This window comes from Triplophysa rosa, unplaced genomic scaffold (assembly GCF_024868665.1).
Source record: "Triplophysa rosa unplaced genomic scaffold, Trosa_1v2 scaffold147_ERROPOS851237, whole genome shotgun sequence".
Lineage (NCBI taxonomy): Eukaryota > Metazoa > Chordata > Actinopteri > Cypriniformes > Nemacheilidae > Triplophysa > Triplophysa rosa.
Genome location: NW_026634151.1, coordinates 32889 through 53304, shown reverse-complemented (window position 1 = coordinate 53304; position 20416 = coordinate 32889). Strand labels below are relative to the sequence as shown.

Below are 20416 nucleotides of genomic sequence, written 5' to 3'. Positions count from 1 at the left end.
GTTTTAGTTTAGTACAAATATCTTGAGAATCACAGTCATTAAAGATAAATATTTGGCTTTGGGATAATTAAAAAGTTATAAAATTATTATATAATTATACTTTTATTTAAATATAATTATTATTATATTTTTAAATAAATACTGTAATGCTGTAAAGAAACTATAAACTTGAAAACAATATTGTGTTTAAGCTGTTTTATTGTTGGTTTTGTTGTAATTACATTAGTTAATTGGACAGATAATGAACATCTGTATTTGTATTTGTTAACATTAAAAATGCTGTTAAAACATGTTCATTGTTGTAGCTTTGCAAAAACCAATGAACTAATGTTACCAAATCCAACTTTATTGTAAAGTTTTATCTTTTGTTTTGAGGTTTTATGTTGCGGAAGTGTTGCAATATATTTATTAAATGTGAAATAAAATCAATAAAGTGAAATAAAATAAATGTGACATAAATTAAGATCACAGTTATTGGGTTATACATGGCAGACTAGATTTTTGTATGTTTTCTGTTACTAACAGTGGAAGGCAAGCATTTGTTCAACTTAGAACAGGAATGTTGGAACCATCCCCAGCCTGCAGAAGATAATCAAACAATATGAATATTTGATGTCTGTTTGCTAAATTCAAGGCTGAATTGGTCGATCGCATACCAGCCGGTGGCAGAATGTTTGACACACACACAGGGAGGAATGTAAGCGCTTAGCCTTAAATCTATTTTGAGCACCTGGTCAGAGAGCCACTGTGATTTCATTTGGGAAAAGAAAAAACAGCAAAGCCACTCAGTGGCTGGTATTAAAACACTCTGAACTGTCGATGAGGATGAGAACACTTATAGAGAGCAATTATAGAAAGTCTTAGATCTGTTATTGCATTTGGCTTCTATTGATGGTTAAAAAAAGAGGCAAATCAGTGATGTTGTCCATCAAAAAATTGTCTCTGCTCATTTAATATTCAGACAGACCATTCTTGAGCTTTTTAATATCTTACAGCTGACAACAAACGTAATTCTTCTTCTTAAAACATCATGTAGCTGGTTCACTTACTTTAAAGTGAAAACAGTGGTGTATGAATGTTTAAAGTGTGTAAGAAGAGTTTTTATGGCCTGCATGGATTCTGGGTCTTTTTCTGAATTTCTAATCTCAGAAATTGAACTGGATGATACCAGTAAGTAACGAATACTTTGAATCAACAATGCAATACTATCTTCTCTAAAGGATTAATATTATGCTTCTCCTTATCTGATGTGGTGGGGTGGTCTGGATGCAGGGTGGAGCGTAATAGCTTTATTTCACTTGTAAGGAAAAGAGCAGCGTCTGAGACTGTGGAAAGTGGTTGGTAAATTCTATATTTGCTTTGACCGTACACCCGTGCTCCACCCTTTACACACAGTCCATAATAACCACACAGATTCTTCGGCTTTAAAATGAAGCCTAAAATGTCTTTGTGAAAAATTCTTTGATTCTTTTATCTGTAATATATAGAGTGAAGTGAAGCTATAGTTTAAGTGTGTGTATGGGGGGGGGGGTGTTTAGTAAACTGCGCTATACCACACACAGGAGGAGTTCTGAGTAAATCATCATGTTAGATTTTTTTTGGTGCTTTAAACAGCAGATAGCGTTGTGAACACGACAGCTTCATGCTTGTAGATAAAATATTGCTAGAAGTGTGTGGATGGATGGGCATGGATGTGACCCAACCCAAGATTTCAGAGTTTGCATTTGCTCAAAGAAATGTCATGATGCTTTGTATTTTTGAGCCGTCGTGGTGGTTTACGAGGACGTGGACTCCACCCTAATTAGTGCTTGCAGATCTTTGTTTAAATTTAGATCCCTGTGCAGAAAACATGTGAGAGAAGATTCATGAATCCTCAGCTGTAGCAAAAGATCTTCACATTCTGCACTTTACCAACTCTGTGGCAGAACCGCCATCAAATATTTCATTAAATAGTTCAATCAAATTGAATGTAATGATGCTTGCCATTACCAAGGAGTACTCTTAACTGTTCTTAACTGCAAAATCAGTAAAGACAAGGCACAAACATTCAGATTCAGTGGACAAAGTCAAAGGATTTTGGATATCAGACAAAAATCTGATATTTCCTGATGGAAAGAAAGATTTTGAACAGGAACAAATAAACATAATCTCCTCGTTGTCATACACTGTAAATGTCGTTTTTCTAACTTGTTGAGCTGTGATGGCCTCGATACATCATATGTTTATTATTTGCTTGGCCAAAACCACAGAGAAAACACATGGAGGATTTGACGTCTGTATCACAAAATATTACAGCCTCTTCTCAACAAACTGCATGGATGTGGCATTTCCAGTTCACTCCTATATAGAGCCTGTTCATATACAGTACGTCTATAAATGACATCTGTTCACTTAAAAAAACGCTTCTTCCTAAGGTGAGTGAGTAGTTTCTAATAATATATGTTGTATTTCTGCAAACCAGCTGTAGAAAGAATCTTTAGAGAACCACCCACTCCACTTAAAATAAACACACGTACGGTGTAAGAACACCCACATCTAACAACTCCATTACCTTTGACTTACTGGCCATCTATTACAAAAGTAAATATTTGATTCAAAAGCGCTGTCATGACAGTTTACAGTACGTCACATACTTCTTCATAAATCTCAGCGTTAGTCTCGTGAAGTCCGTTTACAATCATAAGAATGTTTTTTCTTCAATCAAACTCACTGATTTATCAGTCAACATCTCTTTGTTCTCTGCGAACCTGTAGCCAAATAGAGTCATGGCGGGGCCGCATACTTTTTCCACCAACTGGACCAGTTTGAAGGGAATGCTAAACCTCCATTTCTCCACCTGTTCAGAGGAGTTTTTCTGAGTGGAATACACTCCAGTCATCTCCTTAGACGCTTGAGTACTTTTTAAGATCCACTCTTCTAACTTTGAGCTAAAGGGAAGCCCTGTGAAATTGTACATGTCTGCTGCTTTGCTCATGGGGAACCGAGCTATGTCCTCGTAGCGTACCAGCATGTAGCGGCCACGAAGCCACGCTGGCTGTTTCAGTCCGATCTCAGCAGACAAGCGAATGTTATCGCAATTTCCTTTCAGCTTTCTCACTTCGTTGTCGTCTACTGGAACGTCTCTGTCCGTGACCCACCTCTTCCAGTTTTTGTACTTGCTAGAAAAGGCAACCATTCGTGAGGCGAGCACGGCGCGAGGGTCTCGGACCAGCTGGATGAATTTCATGTCTAGTCGGGGGTCCTCGGCCAACGGCCTCAGAGTTTCTAACTGACGCACGCGGACGGATTTAATGGCAAGATGCTGCTTCTGCATGCAGGAGTGAGAGGCGAGGGTCAGGTTGAGCGGTCCGCAGCGGCGCGAGCGACAGTGGTAGCGCTCAAATTCTTTTTTGACAAAGGGCGTGCAGATGGGATCTTCGCACAGCGATTGGCTCGATTCACGACGGAAGAGGAAGGAGGTAACGTGCTCTTGCGGTGGGGGCTCGATGAAGCTCTCCAACAGAGAGAAGTCACACAGGAACAGCTGGCGCAGAACGTCACGATACGCCGGGCCCGCCACTGTGGCGTTCGTCCCTCCGCTCTCCACCGTTAACATGCGCTCCACGTGCCACAGCGGCTCAAACAGGTAAAACATATTTGACCCCTGCTGGTTAAAGAATTCACCCACGAACGAGGAGCCTGTACGAGTCGTTGCCAACAGAAGAATGTGTTTCCTTCCTCCTGCGGCAGACACAGGTGACGGGCTCTCCTGGACGGACTGGGCAAAGTTGTTCACCCGATAGGGCAAGATTTCAGTCTGGCTGATGATAGATAAAACAGATCCATTGTGTCCCTGAGTGGACGAGACAGATGCAGTGGGCCGCAGGAGTGGCGTCAAAGGGGTCAGCTTTGGGCTCAACTTATCAGACACCCTGAAAGAAAACAGAGCACAGTTAAAAAAAGACACTGGGTTACATCTGTGGGGCTCAAATAAAGTCCTAACTTGCAAACTGAAATTGTTTTTGAAACTTTTATCTATAAGTGACATTTCTCTTTGATGATGAATGGTGCCTACTTGGAAATTATGTTGTTTTCCTTTTCTATAATGACCAGAGCCAAAATAAAGATGACAGAGACGGCGTATTTAACGCGCATTCTTGTGTGTGATAGAGTCTCAATCTCAGTCGCTCGTTCAAATCAGTCCCTTCTTCATCTTTTTTCTCTGCTCAGAGTCTGAAATGAAACAAACATGTGACACATGACTCATGACATACAAAGCACAATTGTGCTTGAATTATTCTATTGTATTGTTTATTGGGAACAATACATGATATTAGATTAGCTCAGGGCTCTTTAAATTACATTAAAGGTGTCATGAATTAAGAAATCAATTTTAACCCGAGCTTTTGTTATATAAAAGCTCATCGTATTCAATCGAACATCCTGTAAGTGTCAGAACTGAAGATGTCCTTGTTACTGAAATCACAACTTTTATTGACACCAGGCACAGCGAACGCCAGGTCCTGGAATGTACCTATCAATTGATAGGTTTAACACTGCCTCCACAGAAGAATATCAATGACTACTTCTCGAGCCCCGCCCACTGGTTCGCGAATGACTTAAGCCATGTACACACTCCCGCATTTGTGATGATTGACAAACTGGTAAAGATAGCGACATATTTTTCGGCTAAAGATTTGTTTTGTCCGTCAGTTTAAACTAAACTACCACTGATACACACTGTGTTGTGTTTATTTACATTTACATTTACATTTAGTCATTTAGAAGACGCTTTTATCCAAAGCGACTTACAAAGAATATAAGCAGCAATAAGCGATATGTCATACAGGAGCAACAATGCAATAGGTGCCAATACAAAGTTACTAGTTTTAACAAAAGCTAGACCACTACCTGTTGAGAGAAAGCGAGAGGGTTAGTGTTTTTTTTCCTTTTTTTTCTTTTTCATTTGTCAGTCAAGTATTCACAGAAGAGGTGGGTTTTAAGTAGTTTTTTGAATGTTGTGAGAGATGTGGTTGACCGGACCGAATTAGGAAGAATGTTCCACCAGGAAGGAGTTGTGCATGAGAATGAGCAGGAAAGCGATTTACTGCCCTTATGGGAAGGCAGTACAAGACGCCGCTGGTTTGGCTGAACGCAGGGATCTTGATGGGGTGTAGGAGTGTAGGAGGGTGTGAAAGTATGTCAGTGCAGATCCAGTGATAGTCTTGTAGGCAAGCATTAGTGACTTGAATCTGATACGGGCTTCAACCAGTGGCCAGTGGAGGGAGATGAAAAGGGGCATCACATGAGCCCTTTTGGGCTGTTGGAAGATGAGGCGTGCTGCTGCGTTCTGAACCAGCTGGAGCGGTTTGATAGCCTTTGCAGGAAGACCAGCAAGGAGAGCATTGCAGTAGTCCAACCTTGAGATTACCAGGGCCTGGACAAGGAGTTGTGCCGCATGCTCAGTGAGATAGGATCTAACCTTTCTAATGTTGAATAAGGCATATCGGCATGACCGCGTTGTCTTTGCAATGTGATCATTGAAGGACAGCTGTTCATCAAATATGACTCCGAGGTTCCTGGCTGTTTTGGAAGGAGTGATTGTGGTATTGCCAAGTCAGATGGTGAGATCGTGTTGCACCGTGGGGTGTGCCGGAAACACGAGTAGTTCTGTCTTGGCAGGGTTCAGCTGGAGGTGATGCTCTTTCATCCAAGCCGAGATGTCCTCTAGGCAGGCAGTAATGCGAGCTGCTACAGTGGTATCGTCTGGGTGAAACGAGATGTAGATCTGGGTGTCGTCAGCATAACAGTGGTAGGAGAAGCCGTGTGCCCGTATGATAGGTCCCAAGGATGACGTGTAGATGGAAAAAAGTAGCGGTCCAAGCACCGATCCCTGAGGGACCCCAGTGATCATGTGGTGGGCAGTGGACAGCGAGCCCCTCCATGACACCCTGAAGGATCTGCCGGAGAGGTAGGATTTGAACCAGCGGAGAGGAGAGCCTGAGATTCCTAGTGATGACAGGGTTGCTAGCAGTATCTGGTGATTGACAGTGTCAAACGCTGCAGATAGGTCTAGCAGAATCAGGACCGAGGATTTAGATTCCGCCTTGGCTAGCCGCAGTGCTTCTGTGACCGATAGCAGTGCAGTCTCAGTGGAGTGGTTTGTTTTGAAGCCAGACTGCTTGTCATCCAGTAGTTTGTTCTGGGATAGGTAGGACGACACCTGGTTGAAAGCTGCCCTTTCAAGTGTTTTTGCAATAAATGGGAGGAGAGAGACAGGTCTGTAACTGTCGGTAGTAGAGGGGTCCAATGTGGGTTTCTTCAGTAGGGGTGTGACCTGGGCCTGTTTGAATGTGGATGGAAAGGTGCCAGTGAGCAGGGAGGTGTTGATGATGTGTGTGAGTGCAGGTGCGAGTGTGCTGGATGTGGCCTGAAGGAGATGGGAGGGTATTGGGTCAAGGGGACAGGTGGTGGGGTGGCTGGAGAGAAGTCTGGTGACTTCAGTGTCAGTCAGTGGGGTGAAAGAGGAGAGTTCAACGTTTGAAGTGAGGGAGGTGTGTACCGAGGTCTGAGGTGCTAAGAATTGTTCGCTGATGGATGATGTTTTCTCAGTGAAAAATACAGCGAAGTCCTCCGCGGTCAAAGATGAAGTGGGTGGGGGAGGAGGCGGGCAAAGAAGAGAGTTAAACGTCTTGAAAAGCTGCTGAGTGTTAGGCGCATTGCTTACCTTGGTGGTATAGAAAGACGTTTTAGCTGTGGTAACACTAGCAGAGAAGGAGGACAGTAGTGACTGGTAGTCCCCTAGGTCAGCAGGATTCTTGGTCTTGCGCCATTTCCTTTCAGCAGCCCTGAGTGTACTCCGTTGTTCACGGAGGATGTCAGACAGTCAGGGGCAGGAGGGGGTGGCCCGGGCTGGTCTGGAGGACAGAGGACAAAGGTTATCTAGACAGGATGTAAGTGTTGAGCATAAGGTGGCGGTGGCGGTGTCAGCATCTAGAGATGCAAAGTTGGAGGGAAGAGAGGATGTGACTTTAGCAGAGAGGGTGCTAGGAGAGAGAGAGCGGAGGTTCCGTCTAAAATAAACGGGTGGTGGTGTTGGTGTAGTGCATATAGGAAGGAGTATGTTGAAAGTGATGAAGAAGTGGTCAGAAATGTGAAGAGGTGTGACTTGAATGTTATCTGTGGTGGAGTTACGGGTGTAGATGAGATCAAGCTGGTTTCCTGATCTGTGAGTACAGGCTGTGGCGAGGCGCATGAGGTCGAACGAGGCGGTGAGGGTGTGGAAGTCAGAGGCATAGGGATTCTCTAGGTGGATGTTGAAGTCCCCGAAGACTACAAGAGGGCCGCTATCCTCCGGGAATGATGAGAGCAACACATCTAACTCTTCAATGAAGTTGTGAAGAGGATCTGTTTATGCATCACACATCGCTCTTTTGCAGTGTTGCCATGTTCGTTATTAATAATAAGTTATGCTTGTTGTTTCATCTTAGATCAAAAAGCCTCGGCACTTAGGTCTTAATAAATGGTCCGTTGCAGATTTTAAGATTTTTTAGTCTTATAAAATATATAAACAATTTGCATTTTAAGGTTTATTTTCGTCTTCTATTTCTTTGCTTATTTTTTCTGTGAAGATCTGGCAACCCTGTCAATTTACCGAAGGGCTCTCGAGAGCGGCTAGCCCCGTGTCATATGTGCAAAAGTGAGGACTTCTTTCACTGTTATTTTTATTTAGAGTGACCAAGCAACAAACATGCAACACATTGTGCAGCGCCTGGTTGTGGAAGAACACAGTCGCTTCCTTCGGATTCTGATATTAGGAATGCGTGGTTGAAGTTTATTTTTAAAGACATTCCAGCTCACGTGGGTAAAACATTGAGCGTTTGTTCGCTTCATTTCACCGTAGATTCCTTTGTGAACAAGGCACATGTCGATGCTGGATTTACAGAGAGACTGAGATTAAAAAGCTATGCTGTGCCGTCAATATTGAATCCGACCGGAATCTTATGTGAGTAAAAATATATGTACGATGCGTCACTATTGCTTTGTTAGAGATCGTTTTATATGTCCTGATTATGTGTAACCTACGTGTCTAACCAAGTTTACAGAAGGCTCCAACTCAGCACGTAGCTTGTCAAACAGACACACAGAAATATACATCACAGGGCACACTGCTATCTTTTAGAACTGTTATCCAATCATAGCAGTGGGCGTTTACTTCCAAGTCTTCAATGCGGCCCGCCCTTTAAAACCGAGCGTTTCTTGAGCCGGCCTCAAAACCAGGGTAGAAAATAGCCTATTATTTATTGATTTTTTATGTAAAAACCACGTGAATATCATAAGCTGACCCCAGACAACAGTATAAAATAATAAAAAAGGCCAGATGATGACACCTTTAACACTGTGTTATTAGAATGCTCTAACTCTTTCCATAATACCATGCACTGTCATTTAATTCAACCTTCTTCTGTTTTTTTTCTGTTATTGTTTTGTTTTCTATATAAATATACGTTTTTCTATTCGCTATATAAATAAAATGCATGTGAATTGAAACTGACAGCTACATAATTCATTGTATTAGTATGTAAAAAACACGAATGAACACTTGAAATCTGCCTCATCAATAATTCAATAACAAAGCTTGTGTCTAAGACACATCACACACATGCACACTCGCACACACACGCACACACACACACACACACACACACACACACGCGCACACACACAGACTGTAAAACACGGTAATACATTTGTAAACTTCACCAGTCATGTTGTTTAAATGTTCATGGTTACAAATTGAATAATTCAATAAGAGCTTTGTGAAACATGATAAAGGCAACATGAATTGTGAAGAATATTTCAAAGCTTAGGGGGCTGTATTACAGAATTATTGTAACTTAGAAACTTATCTTATCTGTTTAGTACCCATGATGCTTTGAATTTGAAACCCATTTAGAACATTTAACATGTTAGATCATAACTTGGGACTTAAGACAGGAAGTTTGTGTAATATGGCGCCTGATGTCCAGCACTGTTAACACTCATCCGGTCATCATCAATGTGCATCGGAAAGCAAAAGTGATTTTTTTATGAAAAATAAAATAAGGAAAGAAAAAGTCTTAGATATCACTGTTATGCAGATATGCACTCTTAAAAATGAGAAACTGTTTTCAAATGATTCAGAAGCTAAACCAGACAGCCAGATCTGCCGTCAAAACCACAGATATTTGTGACTCTTGTTAGAGATAATTATACAGTAAAGTCCAGCATATGGTGGTTAGAAGGCAAGTCTGGTCTTGATTTTTGTCATGTGAGAGCTGTAAATTAGACTCAGTGTAACATCAGTGATTTCCTTTTCTTACCATCTCTATAACTATCAAAGGTCATCTCTTCAAAATTTACCATTTTGTGCATGTCAGTTGAATAAATGATAATCTGCACAATAAATACAACACAATAAATCCTTTTCTTTCTAAATCGAATTTATAAGTGTGTTGCCCAGGGTCTGGGATTTTTGCTAAGTTTTACTTTTAATTGATTGATAAGGTCATAATCAATGGCTTTATCAATACAGATATCAATACTATAAATTACACTAATTACACTGATTTGATTTAAAAACATTAAATATTATATGAAATAAATAGAGCTCTGTTGACAAACTAGTAACAAAAGGATTTGAATGGCTCTGTTTAAGAGAATCAGATGTCTTCGTGAAATGCGTGAATGTAAATGATCATTGATGAATATCATGTGAGTGTAAAACTCTCTGGTGACACACGTGTGTTACATTCCACACACACTCGCAAGACATTCACACTGCACAAGAACACAAAATAAGAATGAAATATTAATGATAAATCCTTTTATAAAATGTTATCTATTTGCCTCATTCACTTTCGTTCCGTCTTTAATCATTTAAACATAGTTCCATCATCCAATAATAAATTCAATAATATTAAGTATTGTCATTCACTAACAACTACCTGTCCCTAACCCTAATGCAAATCAGTTTGAGACAACATTGAACATAAACCTCTAGAAGGTCATTGGTGGTTTTTAATATCACACTGCTAATATAATAAACGTCATGTGATACTGTACCGTGTTTGCTCGTCCGATCGCAGCATCACGGGGAAAATTCCAAAAACATTGAATAAAATTAAATATTCATTATTATGATTATGATCATCGTGTCCATTCAACGCGGCACCGGCATTGTACATTAAAACATTAAAAACACGAAATCAAAGCAAAAATTCTATACAAAAGCACAAAATGTATCGAAAGTTCACTGAAATAAAATGGAACAAAATGCATTTGCACGGAAAAGTAATAATAGAAAACGCGTGCATAGATGAGATGAGATGAGATGTGATTCACATCCAGCGCGAGCGCATCTGTTTCCAGCGAGAGGCAAAAGAAAACGCGTCACGTGATCCCCTCCAATTCCCCTCCCCTTGGCTACAGAAAAAACGTGATGACGTAATCTCTCTGCGACTGTGGTAGTGAAAAATAAACAACAAACTAACGACACCTGTGTGTTTATGTGGATGCCAGTCGCTCTTTCAAAAAGAAGGTTTGAGTTTTTGGAGGTCTTGGCGTATTTTTATAGATCTGAAACAAACTAGTTCTTCATTTGTTCTTAAAAGCCCCCTTTCAAAAGAGTTTATATTAAAACAACATCAGTTTACAAAGTTAGAGAATGACAATCTGCACACAAAAATTTTACAAATAACACTTGGCAAAATATTGTAAAAGTCGGAAAATTGTCAAGGAATAAATACAGTTTCTTAAAAGAAAACAGATTACAACATCATTTTATATCATTTACCAAGGGATTTATTATTTTTAGATAAATATTTTATGGATGATGCTGTTTTTTAACGAGTTAGGGAGGGTTTGCTGTCACTGCACTTACTTTTATGAATATGATATGTAAGTGACCCATTTGTTCTTATTCTGTTAAATCTTGTCTAAAGAGTCTAACGTTAAAGGCATAAAATAGCATAAAAATGGATCATTACATTTAAAAGCTTACACACGCTACACGTGACAACGATCATATTGTCTAAACCAAATAAATGTTTGCAATGACACATGTACTGTATAATCTTTGATGTGTTGTGGCAGTAAACATCAAGCCCCACAGTGCATTGCGTTGGCTGACGCTAGTACAGCAACACACGAGAACTTTCCGGAAGGCTCTCTGTGTTGCGTCATTAGTGGACGCGCAACTCTGAGGTGAAACTTAGCAACAAACCGACTGGTGAGTTTGACTTGATTTTAATTGATTATTTAGCAATACAATAAGACTGATCATGAATGTGAAACTATTACGACATTGTCTTCGGTGTCTCTTCTGTACAAGCTTGATATTAAAGCACGTGCGCGTCACTGCCTTCAGGTTTATTTTTCTGTGTATTCGTTTATCTCGGATGTTTGATTTGCTTTTGAAGTTAAAGAAAATCTCGCGTGTAGTGTCTTGTTTGTTTGCCGGTGATTGATAACATGTAAAGGGTTTTGTGTGTGTGTTTTAATAAAACTCTCTGGTAGGAAGCAGTAAGTGACAGTGATGCTGGTGTCACGTCTGTCATGTCTGAGGTCTGTCCCTCTGGTGGGATTGAGGTCTGTCCTCCGTCAGGGTCCTGGCGGTCTGATGAAACCTCAGCAGCAGGTACGAGAGCTTCATCTTACATGTACTGACCGAGGTTACTCTTCTTCTTCTGATGATGATGAAAGAGCTACATTAAGACCTGCTTGAGTCCTTGAAATGAGAGCTGCTGTTGAATGACACAATGACTTGCTGTGTTTTGTGTTGTTTGTGATCAGAGTTATTCCACAAAAGCTCGACTGGGCTTCCGCCGCAGCAAGACCTCTAAAGAACAGGTTCACGATGCAGCGTTTGAACCTGCCCACACTGCTATTAAAAGTTCGTTCTGCCAACATTTTCTTCTATACACATTGGGCCTAATTTAACAGTCGTCTGTATTTGTGTGCAAAACTGGTGTCTGCACAGAAATGGTTACTGCCAATTCCAACATTCAAAACTTATAAGTCCTATAAAACTTATTACCAATATATTGAGCAGGAGCCGTTGAAAAACAGAGTTTTGACACTCGATCTCGCTGCCATGTGGTTCATGGAGCACTCAATAGTTCCAAACAAATCCGTGCTGTCAACCTATTTGTAGGGCTGGTCCGAATACCATTTTTGGAGCTTCGTTAGTAATCAACACCAAATGTGACCCTGGATCACAAAACCAGTCTTAAGTAGCACGGGAACATTTTTAGTAAAAGACAAAAATGCATTGTGTGGGTCAAAATTATCGATTTTTCTTTTATGCCAAAAATCATTAGGATATTAAGTAAAGATCATGTTCCATGAAGATATTTTGTAAATTTCCTGCCTTAAATATATAAAAACTTTATTTTTGTGAGTGGACGGTCTGCCACAGTGCCCCTGATTAACAACTTCAAAGGCAGTTTTCTCAATATTTTGATTTTTTTGCGCTCTCAGATTACAGAGTTTTAAACTCTTGTATCTCAGCCAGATATTGTCCTATTCTAACAACTCATACATCAATAGAACGTTTATTCATGTAGCTTTCAGATTATGTAAAAATCTCAATTTCTAAAAATTGACCCATAAGACTGGTTTTGTTGTCCAGGGTCACAAATGGTTAGAAGCTTCGGAGGGAGAGGGCTGAACATATTCTTCTCTCTAATAAAGGCAGGGATCTCTGTGTCTGTCTGACTGTTTGCATTTTTATTATGTCGAGAACCGTTCATCCAATCGACTTCACGCGTGGTGGGTGTGTTGCTGCGGACCCAAGGGAGTGCAGTGTCGCATTTTGTTGCAATATGGACACGCGGCACGTTCAGAATTGATAAACTTTTAATAAACTACAGAACCACACAGGCCGGAAGCGGCGCGCCTCGCTCACATTAGAAAGTTCTGTTTTGTTTTTAATGGCAAATTATATTTTGTTTAATTTCTGTAGTAAGTTAATTTAGAAAAATGTTTGGAGTATTTTTTGTTTGTGGTTCAGGTGCTAGCACAGTTTGATTGCCAACCGTGCCAGAGATGTGTATTTTAACGCGTGATGGGCATGAGTCTGCTGTCACCGTAAGAAAAAAAACTTTGGATACGTGCGACATAGTGACATACAACCTGTGTTCTTACCTGGTCCCAAACTGCTCCAAATATTAGGTTTGTCGGACATCATGCAGCGCTGCGCAGACCAAACAGCCAAAGCATCTTTCATTAATTGCTCTCGTGTTGTTTTGATTACATAAGCAGATCTGCGCAACGCACACATAAAGTTGAACACACAATAAATCACAAATTAGCATTATTATAGGCGCCGTACTTACAGAACTCTTACTGAGCAAGAGTACTTACAGTGCTGTTTCAAATCGCATATTTGGCAAACTGCCTTTGTCTTGTCCTCGCTGAATTTTAGGTGTTCCCACACACCTGAGGTCTTTGGCATTTTTGTCTTTTTTTGTGTGTGTTTAGGCATTTTTGTCTTCTCTTCCAGATTAACTAAATATGACGTTCACTCATGGGCGATTCATTTTCAAGCGCGAATGTGAACCGCTTCGTGGGGGATGCCAGGTGTTAGAAAAAAACAATATTCGATTCTCAAAATTGAAAATCGAATGCCAACCCACTGAACGAATATTCAAATAATTGAATATTCTGGTACAGCCCTAACTATTTGAATGGATTTTAGCTGGATAGACAACTGCAACTATATTTGCATAAATTTTGCTAAATATATTAGCACATTGTGTACACTGAATACTACGTTGACTGCATTTCTAGCAGCATTTTGTCTGGGGAGTAATATAAATGTAAGATATGTCCGCCAACTCCTTAAGATGTATAAACATGCCGTTATTTCACCAACTGTACAGCAAATGCATTTGTGAGACACTGAAATGAATGGGCTTCAGTGCAGTGTTTGGAACTATTGGTCACTCCATGATAGGGCTGCAACAACTAGTCGATAAAATCGATAATAATCGATAATGAAAATAGTTGTCAACGAATTTCATTATCGATTAGTTGGTCTGTGACGTCACTTGCGAGCTGCGTAGTTATAAATCAAGCGCATCGTCTTTCCTTTTAAAATTACAATTTTAGACGTGTCACTCCGTACAGCATGAGCATTGCAGTTTTAAAGTCAGACGTGTCTCTCCGTGCAGCCCGAGCTGCGCTGTTTTTAACCCTCCTGTTATGTTTGGCGTCAAATTGACCCCAAAGCTACTTTTACATTTTTTTTAAATATGCTAAATATATATTTAAAACTTGATTCTTTCTGACTTTTTATAATTTCATTAAAATAATTCATAGACATGTTCATCTTATGTTACAGAGTTTTCAGAATGTCTGTACACATTTTAACCTAATCGTTGATGTTTGGGGTCACACACGCATGTACGCACGCACACACACACACACACACACAATCTGCACAGATTCCCACTAGCAAAAAAAGTGCTAACTATTGTTAAATTGTATTTAGTGTTCAGTTTACATTTACAATTTTGCATTTTGGTGGATCTTTTTATTCAAAATGACTGGCAGTGAACAGGGTATACTGCAGTGTATGGGACCCATGACCGATCCTCTATCAACTGAGTAACAGGAAAACTTTTGAAGCTGTTGAATGTTGTTTTTTTGTGTGTTTATATCTATACATATGTATAGCCTATATACAGAAGTGTTTCTGTAGCTCAGTTGGTAAAGCATTAGCAGTGCAAAGGTCATTGGTTCAAAAGCCAGGGAACACGTACTGTGTATGAAAAAATGTATACTGTAGATACAGTAAAAAAATTAATCAATAGCTCGAATGCATTTACCCTTTGAAAAAAACTTGCAACAAATGTAATAAATGTTAATATTATCCTAAATATTCTATAAATTCATGTGGTGCAAAATGCTGTTTTTCTAGGTAAACGCAACAAGTTAAATGTAGAATTTTTTTAATATAAATATTAAGAATAGGGCTGTCACGGTTATGAAATTTGACTGACGATTAATTGTCTAATAAATCATTGCGATTATGACGATTAATTGTCTGTTTTAGGGCTTTGACGATTATGATGATTAATTGTCTGTTTTTGAGCTTTGACATTTAATTCTCATTCATTTTTGATTCAGCGATTGAAACGACCATATTGTTCTGAATACAAGACTATGTTTTTTCTTGGAAATACATTGGAAAAAGTTGGGTCATCATGTATTTAAGGTTTATGCTTTTACCTGTCAATAATACAACCGCCAAATACTTGTAAATTAAGTAAATTGATCAGGAGTGAATTGAAGCCACCATTAAAATACTATCAGTAATAGAAAAGCTTCTAGTCTGTTTTTTTCTCACTTGCAAGACTGCAATAAAATTTTACTTGTGTGTTAATGAAATTTTGGTAGACTGTTTTTCACACTGAGATTTGCGTAAATAATATTAAATTGTACTGCAGGTAATTTGTATATGTTTTAGTTTTTTTTTTTAAGTGATTGTGTTGTGGTGGTACATTTTACAAGTATTACCATGCTTGAGTTACAATATATACACTAAAATATGCAATATGCATATACGCTACAGCTCCCCCTAGTGTCTTCTATAGAGATGTGCAGTAATTGCGATGATCTGAAACCATCGCGATGAGGTCAAACAATCACGATGAGACGATTATTTAATAATCGTGACAGCCCTAATTAAGAAGGGTTAAGTCAGATGTGTCTCTCTGTACACGCATCTCTGCGTGCAGCGCGAGGTTCGCAGTTTTTAAGTCAGATATGTCTCTCTGTGCGGCACAAGTTGCGCAGTTTTAAAGTCGTAAAAACGTTTCTCTCTGTGCAGCGCGAGGTGCGCGTGCATCTCTTCAAGCCGCGCGGTTTTGAAGTTTAAAGGGGAGAGGTCTTTTAAATGACAAAATTAAAGATTATATTAGTAAAACCCAATTTTTGGCTAAATACTCTGATTTGGGGGGTTATTTGGTTCAGAGGTGGGAAGTAACGAAGTACATTTACTTGTACTGTACTTAAGTACACTTTTTGTAGTATAAGTATATATTTTTCTAAGTAGGCCTACTTTTTACTGTTCTTCACTACATTTGAATGACAAACATCTCACTTTTCATGCCACAAAAAAATAATGATTTCTTTGGCCAACCGTCCCCTCCCTCCCACGTTTGGGAGAGATTATTGTCGGCTGCTTCTAATATGACATGCCTGAATCAACTCATCAGCCTTGGTGTTTTTATTAGGGAGTCATCCACAACATTTTGGGAGAAGGTTAATGAGTTCAGTTGTGTACACTTTCCCCATTTCTGATTTAGTTATAAGCAAAAGATCCAATTGTACTTTTTATCTGATTAATTGGAAAAATAATCGTCTAACTAATCGATTATCAAAATAATCGTTAGTTGCAGCCCTACTCCATGACACCAGTTACTTCCGCATTCCATTCTTCCAACGGACGTCTATGCGAGTGTCGTAACTCTGTTTTTCAACGGCTCTGTATTGAGCTATTTGTCTATATTTTCATATTCCCTTTACGAGTCCAGAAATGAACAATTATCAGTCTATAAATACATGTTTGGTGTTTATACAAATTAAAAAATATGATAATTTAGAAATAAAAAGTCGCTATGGATGTAAAGAAAAGAACACGTTTTTGAGTGATGACATACTTTCCATCTAAAGTGTAGTAAGATCTAAAGTGTCTAACCCTCGTTTGCAGTTGACAACATGGGCAGAATCATCCTGGCAGGAGGCGCCGCGGTCGGATTGGGAGCTTTGTGTTATTACGGCCTCGGAATGTCAAATGAGATGGGAGCAATAGAGAAAGCAGTGTAAGCTTTTCCCTCGATCATCATACATGTCTAAAAACTCTGTTTGTCAGAAGGCAACATTCATGTCTAGGGTTGGGTACTGTTCACTTTTTAGCCAGTACCGGTACCAAAACGGTACCTGGAATTCGGTGCCGGTACCAAACGGTACCTTTTTTTGGTACTTTACTTAATTTATTTCAGTGAAAAAAGTCCAAACCTCTCAATTCAAACATTTTGTTGACATTTTACACAAAGACTATAGAAATAACTATTACAACCAGCTTATTCTATTTCCTCCTCACACACATAATCATTTATTCATGCAGTGTGATAATTTACCTAAACCATGAGGCCTCCACCATTAACAGACCATTAGAAAATATAGAAAAACAAAACTTGAAAAGTCTACAAAAATATTTTTAACAGCATCATTACTGAAAATAACAGATTGATTTGTAATATACATTTTTAACAGAGATACTGATAGAATTACATATAAATATATAATGTTGATCATACAATAATACATAATGTAAATGTGCATCAGTCTCCTGCGGCGCTGTTCACAGCTTTAAACTGCACCTTGACGGTTGGCCTCACTCACCACTTTCCATCCACTGCTCTAATCTGTCTCTAATAACTTTGTTTCAGGACTTCATGAGATGATTTTATTCATTGGTGGACAGAAAACACAAAGCGCCTTAACAAATTTAAATGTTCAGCGCAGTGTTATGTGTGTGCGTGCCGGCTGCGTCTGAGCGCGCATTTCCTTAACGCGATTGTATGCTTAATTTTCTAAACAAGAACAAGTGAAATAAATAATATAAATATGATAACCATATGTAGAGTCGAGTGTTTATTTTCATTTTGTACGTTGATAAGGACAGCCTGCTTTATTAACGGTTAAGTAAAATTTTCTCTCTCTCTCGTACCTGCTCATGTGAATCGATACTCGGTAGTACCGACGTAATTCGGTCGGTGCCCTTAAAAGTACCATTACCCAACCCCATTCATGTCCTCTTGTAACATTAGGGTGGGAAATCATGGAAAACGATGTCTTGCGATCTTACGTTTCATGAGTAAACCTTTGTGTAGAGTACAGGCTTGTTTCTCTTCTCTTTTTATTACACTCCAGTCTTTCACTGTTTATGTTTTGTATGAGGTGTTGACTGGTGCCACTCGATATGAACCCATTATCTTGAGAAAAGGGCTGCGTAAAGATGGCTGCAAGTAAAGCATAAAGATGTACAACAGTATTGTAAATAAGTATTTGAATTTTCAATAAGATTGATTTTGGAACTTTTGTTGTTTTTAGTCCTAACCCTATCATTTAGATGTATTAGATTATGACCTTATTTATAGCTGGTAGTTTTAAAATCTCACTGTGTCTCTAACGTAAATGCATGTTTAATGTTGCAGCAGCTCATTTCTCTTTGATTCTCAAAACGATTAAACGTGACCATGACTGTATTGTGTGAAGAACTTTTGAAAATGTTTTTATCCGCAGGATCTGGCCACAGTACGTGAAGGACAGGATTCACTCCACATACATGTACTTTGCGGGCAGTGTGGGTCTGACAGGTCTGTCTGCTGTAGCCGTCAGCAGATCTCCAGCTCTCATGGGGCTCATGATGAGGGGCTCCTGGCTGGTACGCCACTCTTTACACTAAAGTCTTTTAAATAAATAAATGTAAATGTAATCTAAACTTGATATTTCAAAAATTTGATATTTTGACTCCTTCAAGTAGGGTTTTACAAGTAAGACATTATCAGCAGATTCTTCTTAATATGGATAAATGCAAAGAGTTTTTTAAATATGACTTCATAATTGTCTGCAGGCTATCGGTGCAACATTTGCAGCCATGATTGGTGCAGGAATGTTGGTGAGGTCGATCTCATACGAGCACAGTATGGTACCGAAGCACCTGGCCTGGGCACTGCATGCAGGTAAAGTGCTATCACAGTCCTGAAGCTGAAGGTCAGAAACGATGTAGTACTTTAAGCCTCCACTGGAGTGCAGCGTCCTCCGTTTTTGAGAATTTTTGTTCTAAAGCAGAGATAGTCAATTTGGTTCCTGGGGGCCAGTATGTGTGAGAGTTTGTCCTCTTGTGTTTTCCCCCAAACAACATTCATGTAATTCATGTGATTCATGTAATTATTCAACATTGTTGACCTATTGTGCTTCTGACCAGATCTCTTAACTCTAAAAATGATCTGAAAGATAATCTGTACCATCAATCGGAAGTTTACCTAGGATTGTCATGAGGGGGAATTAGATATGTTTTCAGACATGTGCTCACACTCATATGTGCGTGTTAACTTCTGTGTCTAGGTGTGATGGGAGCCGTAATTGCTCCGTTAACTCTGTTGGGCGGCCCGCTGATGATTCGAGCTGCCTGGTACACGGCAGGCATCGTGGGCGGTTTGTCGACTGTGGCCGTGTGTGCGCCCAGTGATAAGTTTCTCAGCATGGGCGGCCCGCTCGCTGTGGGATTTGGAGTGGTCTTTGCCTCTTCTCTGGGTAAGGTGTATTTACAGTTCAGCGCAGAGATTTTCTGACCGTTTGGTGAATGTCATGTGACCAACCAACACTTTCTCCAAAGGTTCCATGTTTCTGCCGCCCACCTCAGCGTTCGGGGCCGGTCTGTACTCGGTGGCTGTTTATGGAGGTCTGGTGCTCTTCAGCATGTTCCTGCTGTATGACACGCAGAAGGTCGTTAAGCGAGCAGAGATGCACCCCCTTTATGGCGTTCAAAAGTATGACCCTATTAACGCGTAAGTGACTTGCGTGGGCACGCACAGGAAAATGTTGGAAATTTTGGAACTTGGAAGAGTGTGCCGAGATTTAAATGTAAATTCTGTCTTCTATAAAAGAAATATCTTTCTGACTGTGATGTGTAGTTTTGCTTTGACTTTGATGTTACAGGTGTATGGGCATTTACATGGACACACTCAATATCTTCATGCGGCTGGTGATGATTCTAGCCAATGGTGGAGGAAACCGGAGAAAGTAGCCGTCATGAGACGAGAGGCTGAGTGAATCTGTTGATTTTGTATAAACACAGAAGAAATTTCTGATTAATCCCTTTAGCTAAAATGCATCTCAAGCACATCAGACAGTCAAAGTTTAATGACAATGAGTTCTTTTGTGACATGTATCCAGAGCAAATGCAGATTATCCTAATTTTATTTTCTAAAGTATAGTTGTTATTTATTTATTCCTGAGAAGCATTTAGCTCACAATTTCATAAACGTGAAGCCACTAAAGTCTGGCTAGAGGATCTGTGTGTTATATGTGTGTAATGTTTCTGTTTAAAGCTTCAATAAACTTTTACCGATCTAATTACATTTTTCCTTGAATTCATATAGTTAAAATGCATCAACAGTGGTTTTCCGTCGGACACGGGGACTCGACGCTCTGCACGTTTTATGTTTCTCTTGCTATCTGACACAGTTTATTTCATAGAGCGCTCATCTAATGAACTGCTGATCTGTAACAGATGTGTATGATAAATGGGGATTGAAAGACACTGCTGTAGACTCCTCAGTAATGAGTATTTTATGAGTCATGAAAGTATGAAGACCATAGG

General features: G+C 39.6%; 2 protein-coding genes across 4 annotated transcripts; one reads left to right on the top strand and one right to left on the bottom strand.

Moving 5' to 3' along the window:
* Positions 1-310: 310 nt before the first annotated feature.
* Positions 311-10376, bottom strand: chst3b (carbohydrate (chondroitin 6) sulfotransferase 3b). 2 transcript variants are annotated; one of them, XM_057326955.1, is made up of 3 exons: positions 10084-10376; positions 4055-4212; positions 311-3911 (listed from the first exon to the last, which is right to left on the bottom strand). In XM_057326955.1, the coding sequence occupies exons 2-3, from the start codon at positions 4132-4134 to the stop codon at positions 2678-2680; spliced, it is 1314 nt and encodes a 437-aa protein (XP_057182938.1). In that variant the 5' UTR covers positions 4135-4212; positions 10084-10376; the 3' UTR covers positions 311-2677. The 2 variants fall into 2 exon arrangements, with proteins under 2 accessions (XP_057182938.1, XP_057182937.1); XM_057326954.1 differs by lacking the exon at positions 4055-4212.
* A 736-nt stretch (positions 10377-11112) lies between these two features.
* On the top strand, positions 11113-20169 carry ghitm (growth hormone inducible transmembrane protein). Of its 2 annotated transcripts, none has more exons than XM_057326949.1 (9): positions 11113-11248; positions 11540-11656; positions 11812-11911; positions 16736-16847; positions 18334-18475; positions 18665-18773; positions 19159-19347; positions 19430-19601; positions 19753-20169. In XM_057326949.1, the coding sequence occupies exons 2-9, from the start codon at positions 11555-11557 to the stop codon at positions 19838-19840; spliced, it is 1014 nt and encodes a 337-aa protein (XP_057182932.1). In that variant the 5' UTR covers positions 11113-11248; positions 11540-11554; the 3' UTR covers positions 19841-20169. The 2 variants fall into 2 exon arrangements, with proteins under 2 accessions (XP_057182932.1, XP_057182931.1); XM_057326948.1 differs by having other exon boundaries at positions 11536-11656.
* The last annotated feature ends 247 nt before the right edge of the window (positions 20170-20416 follow it).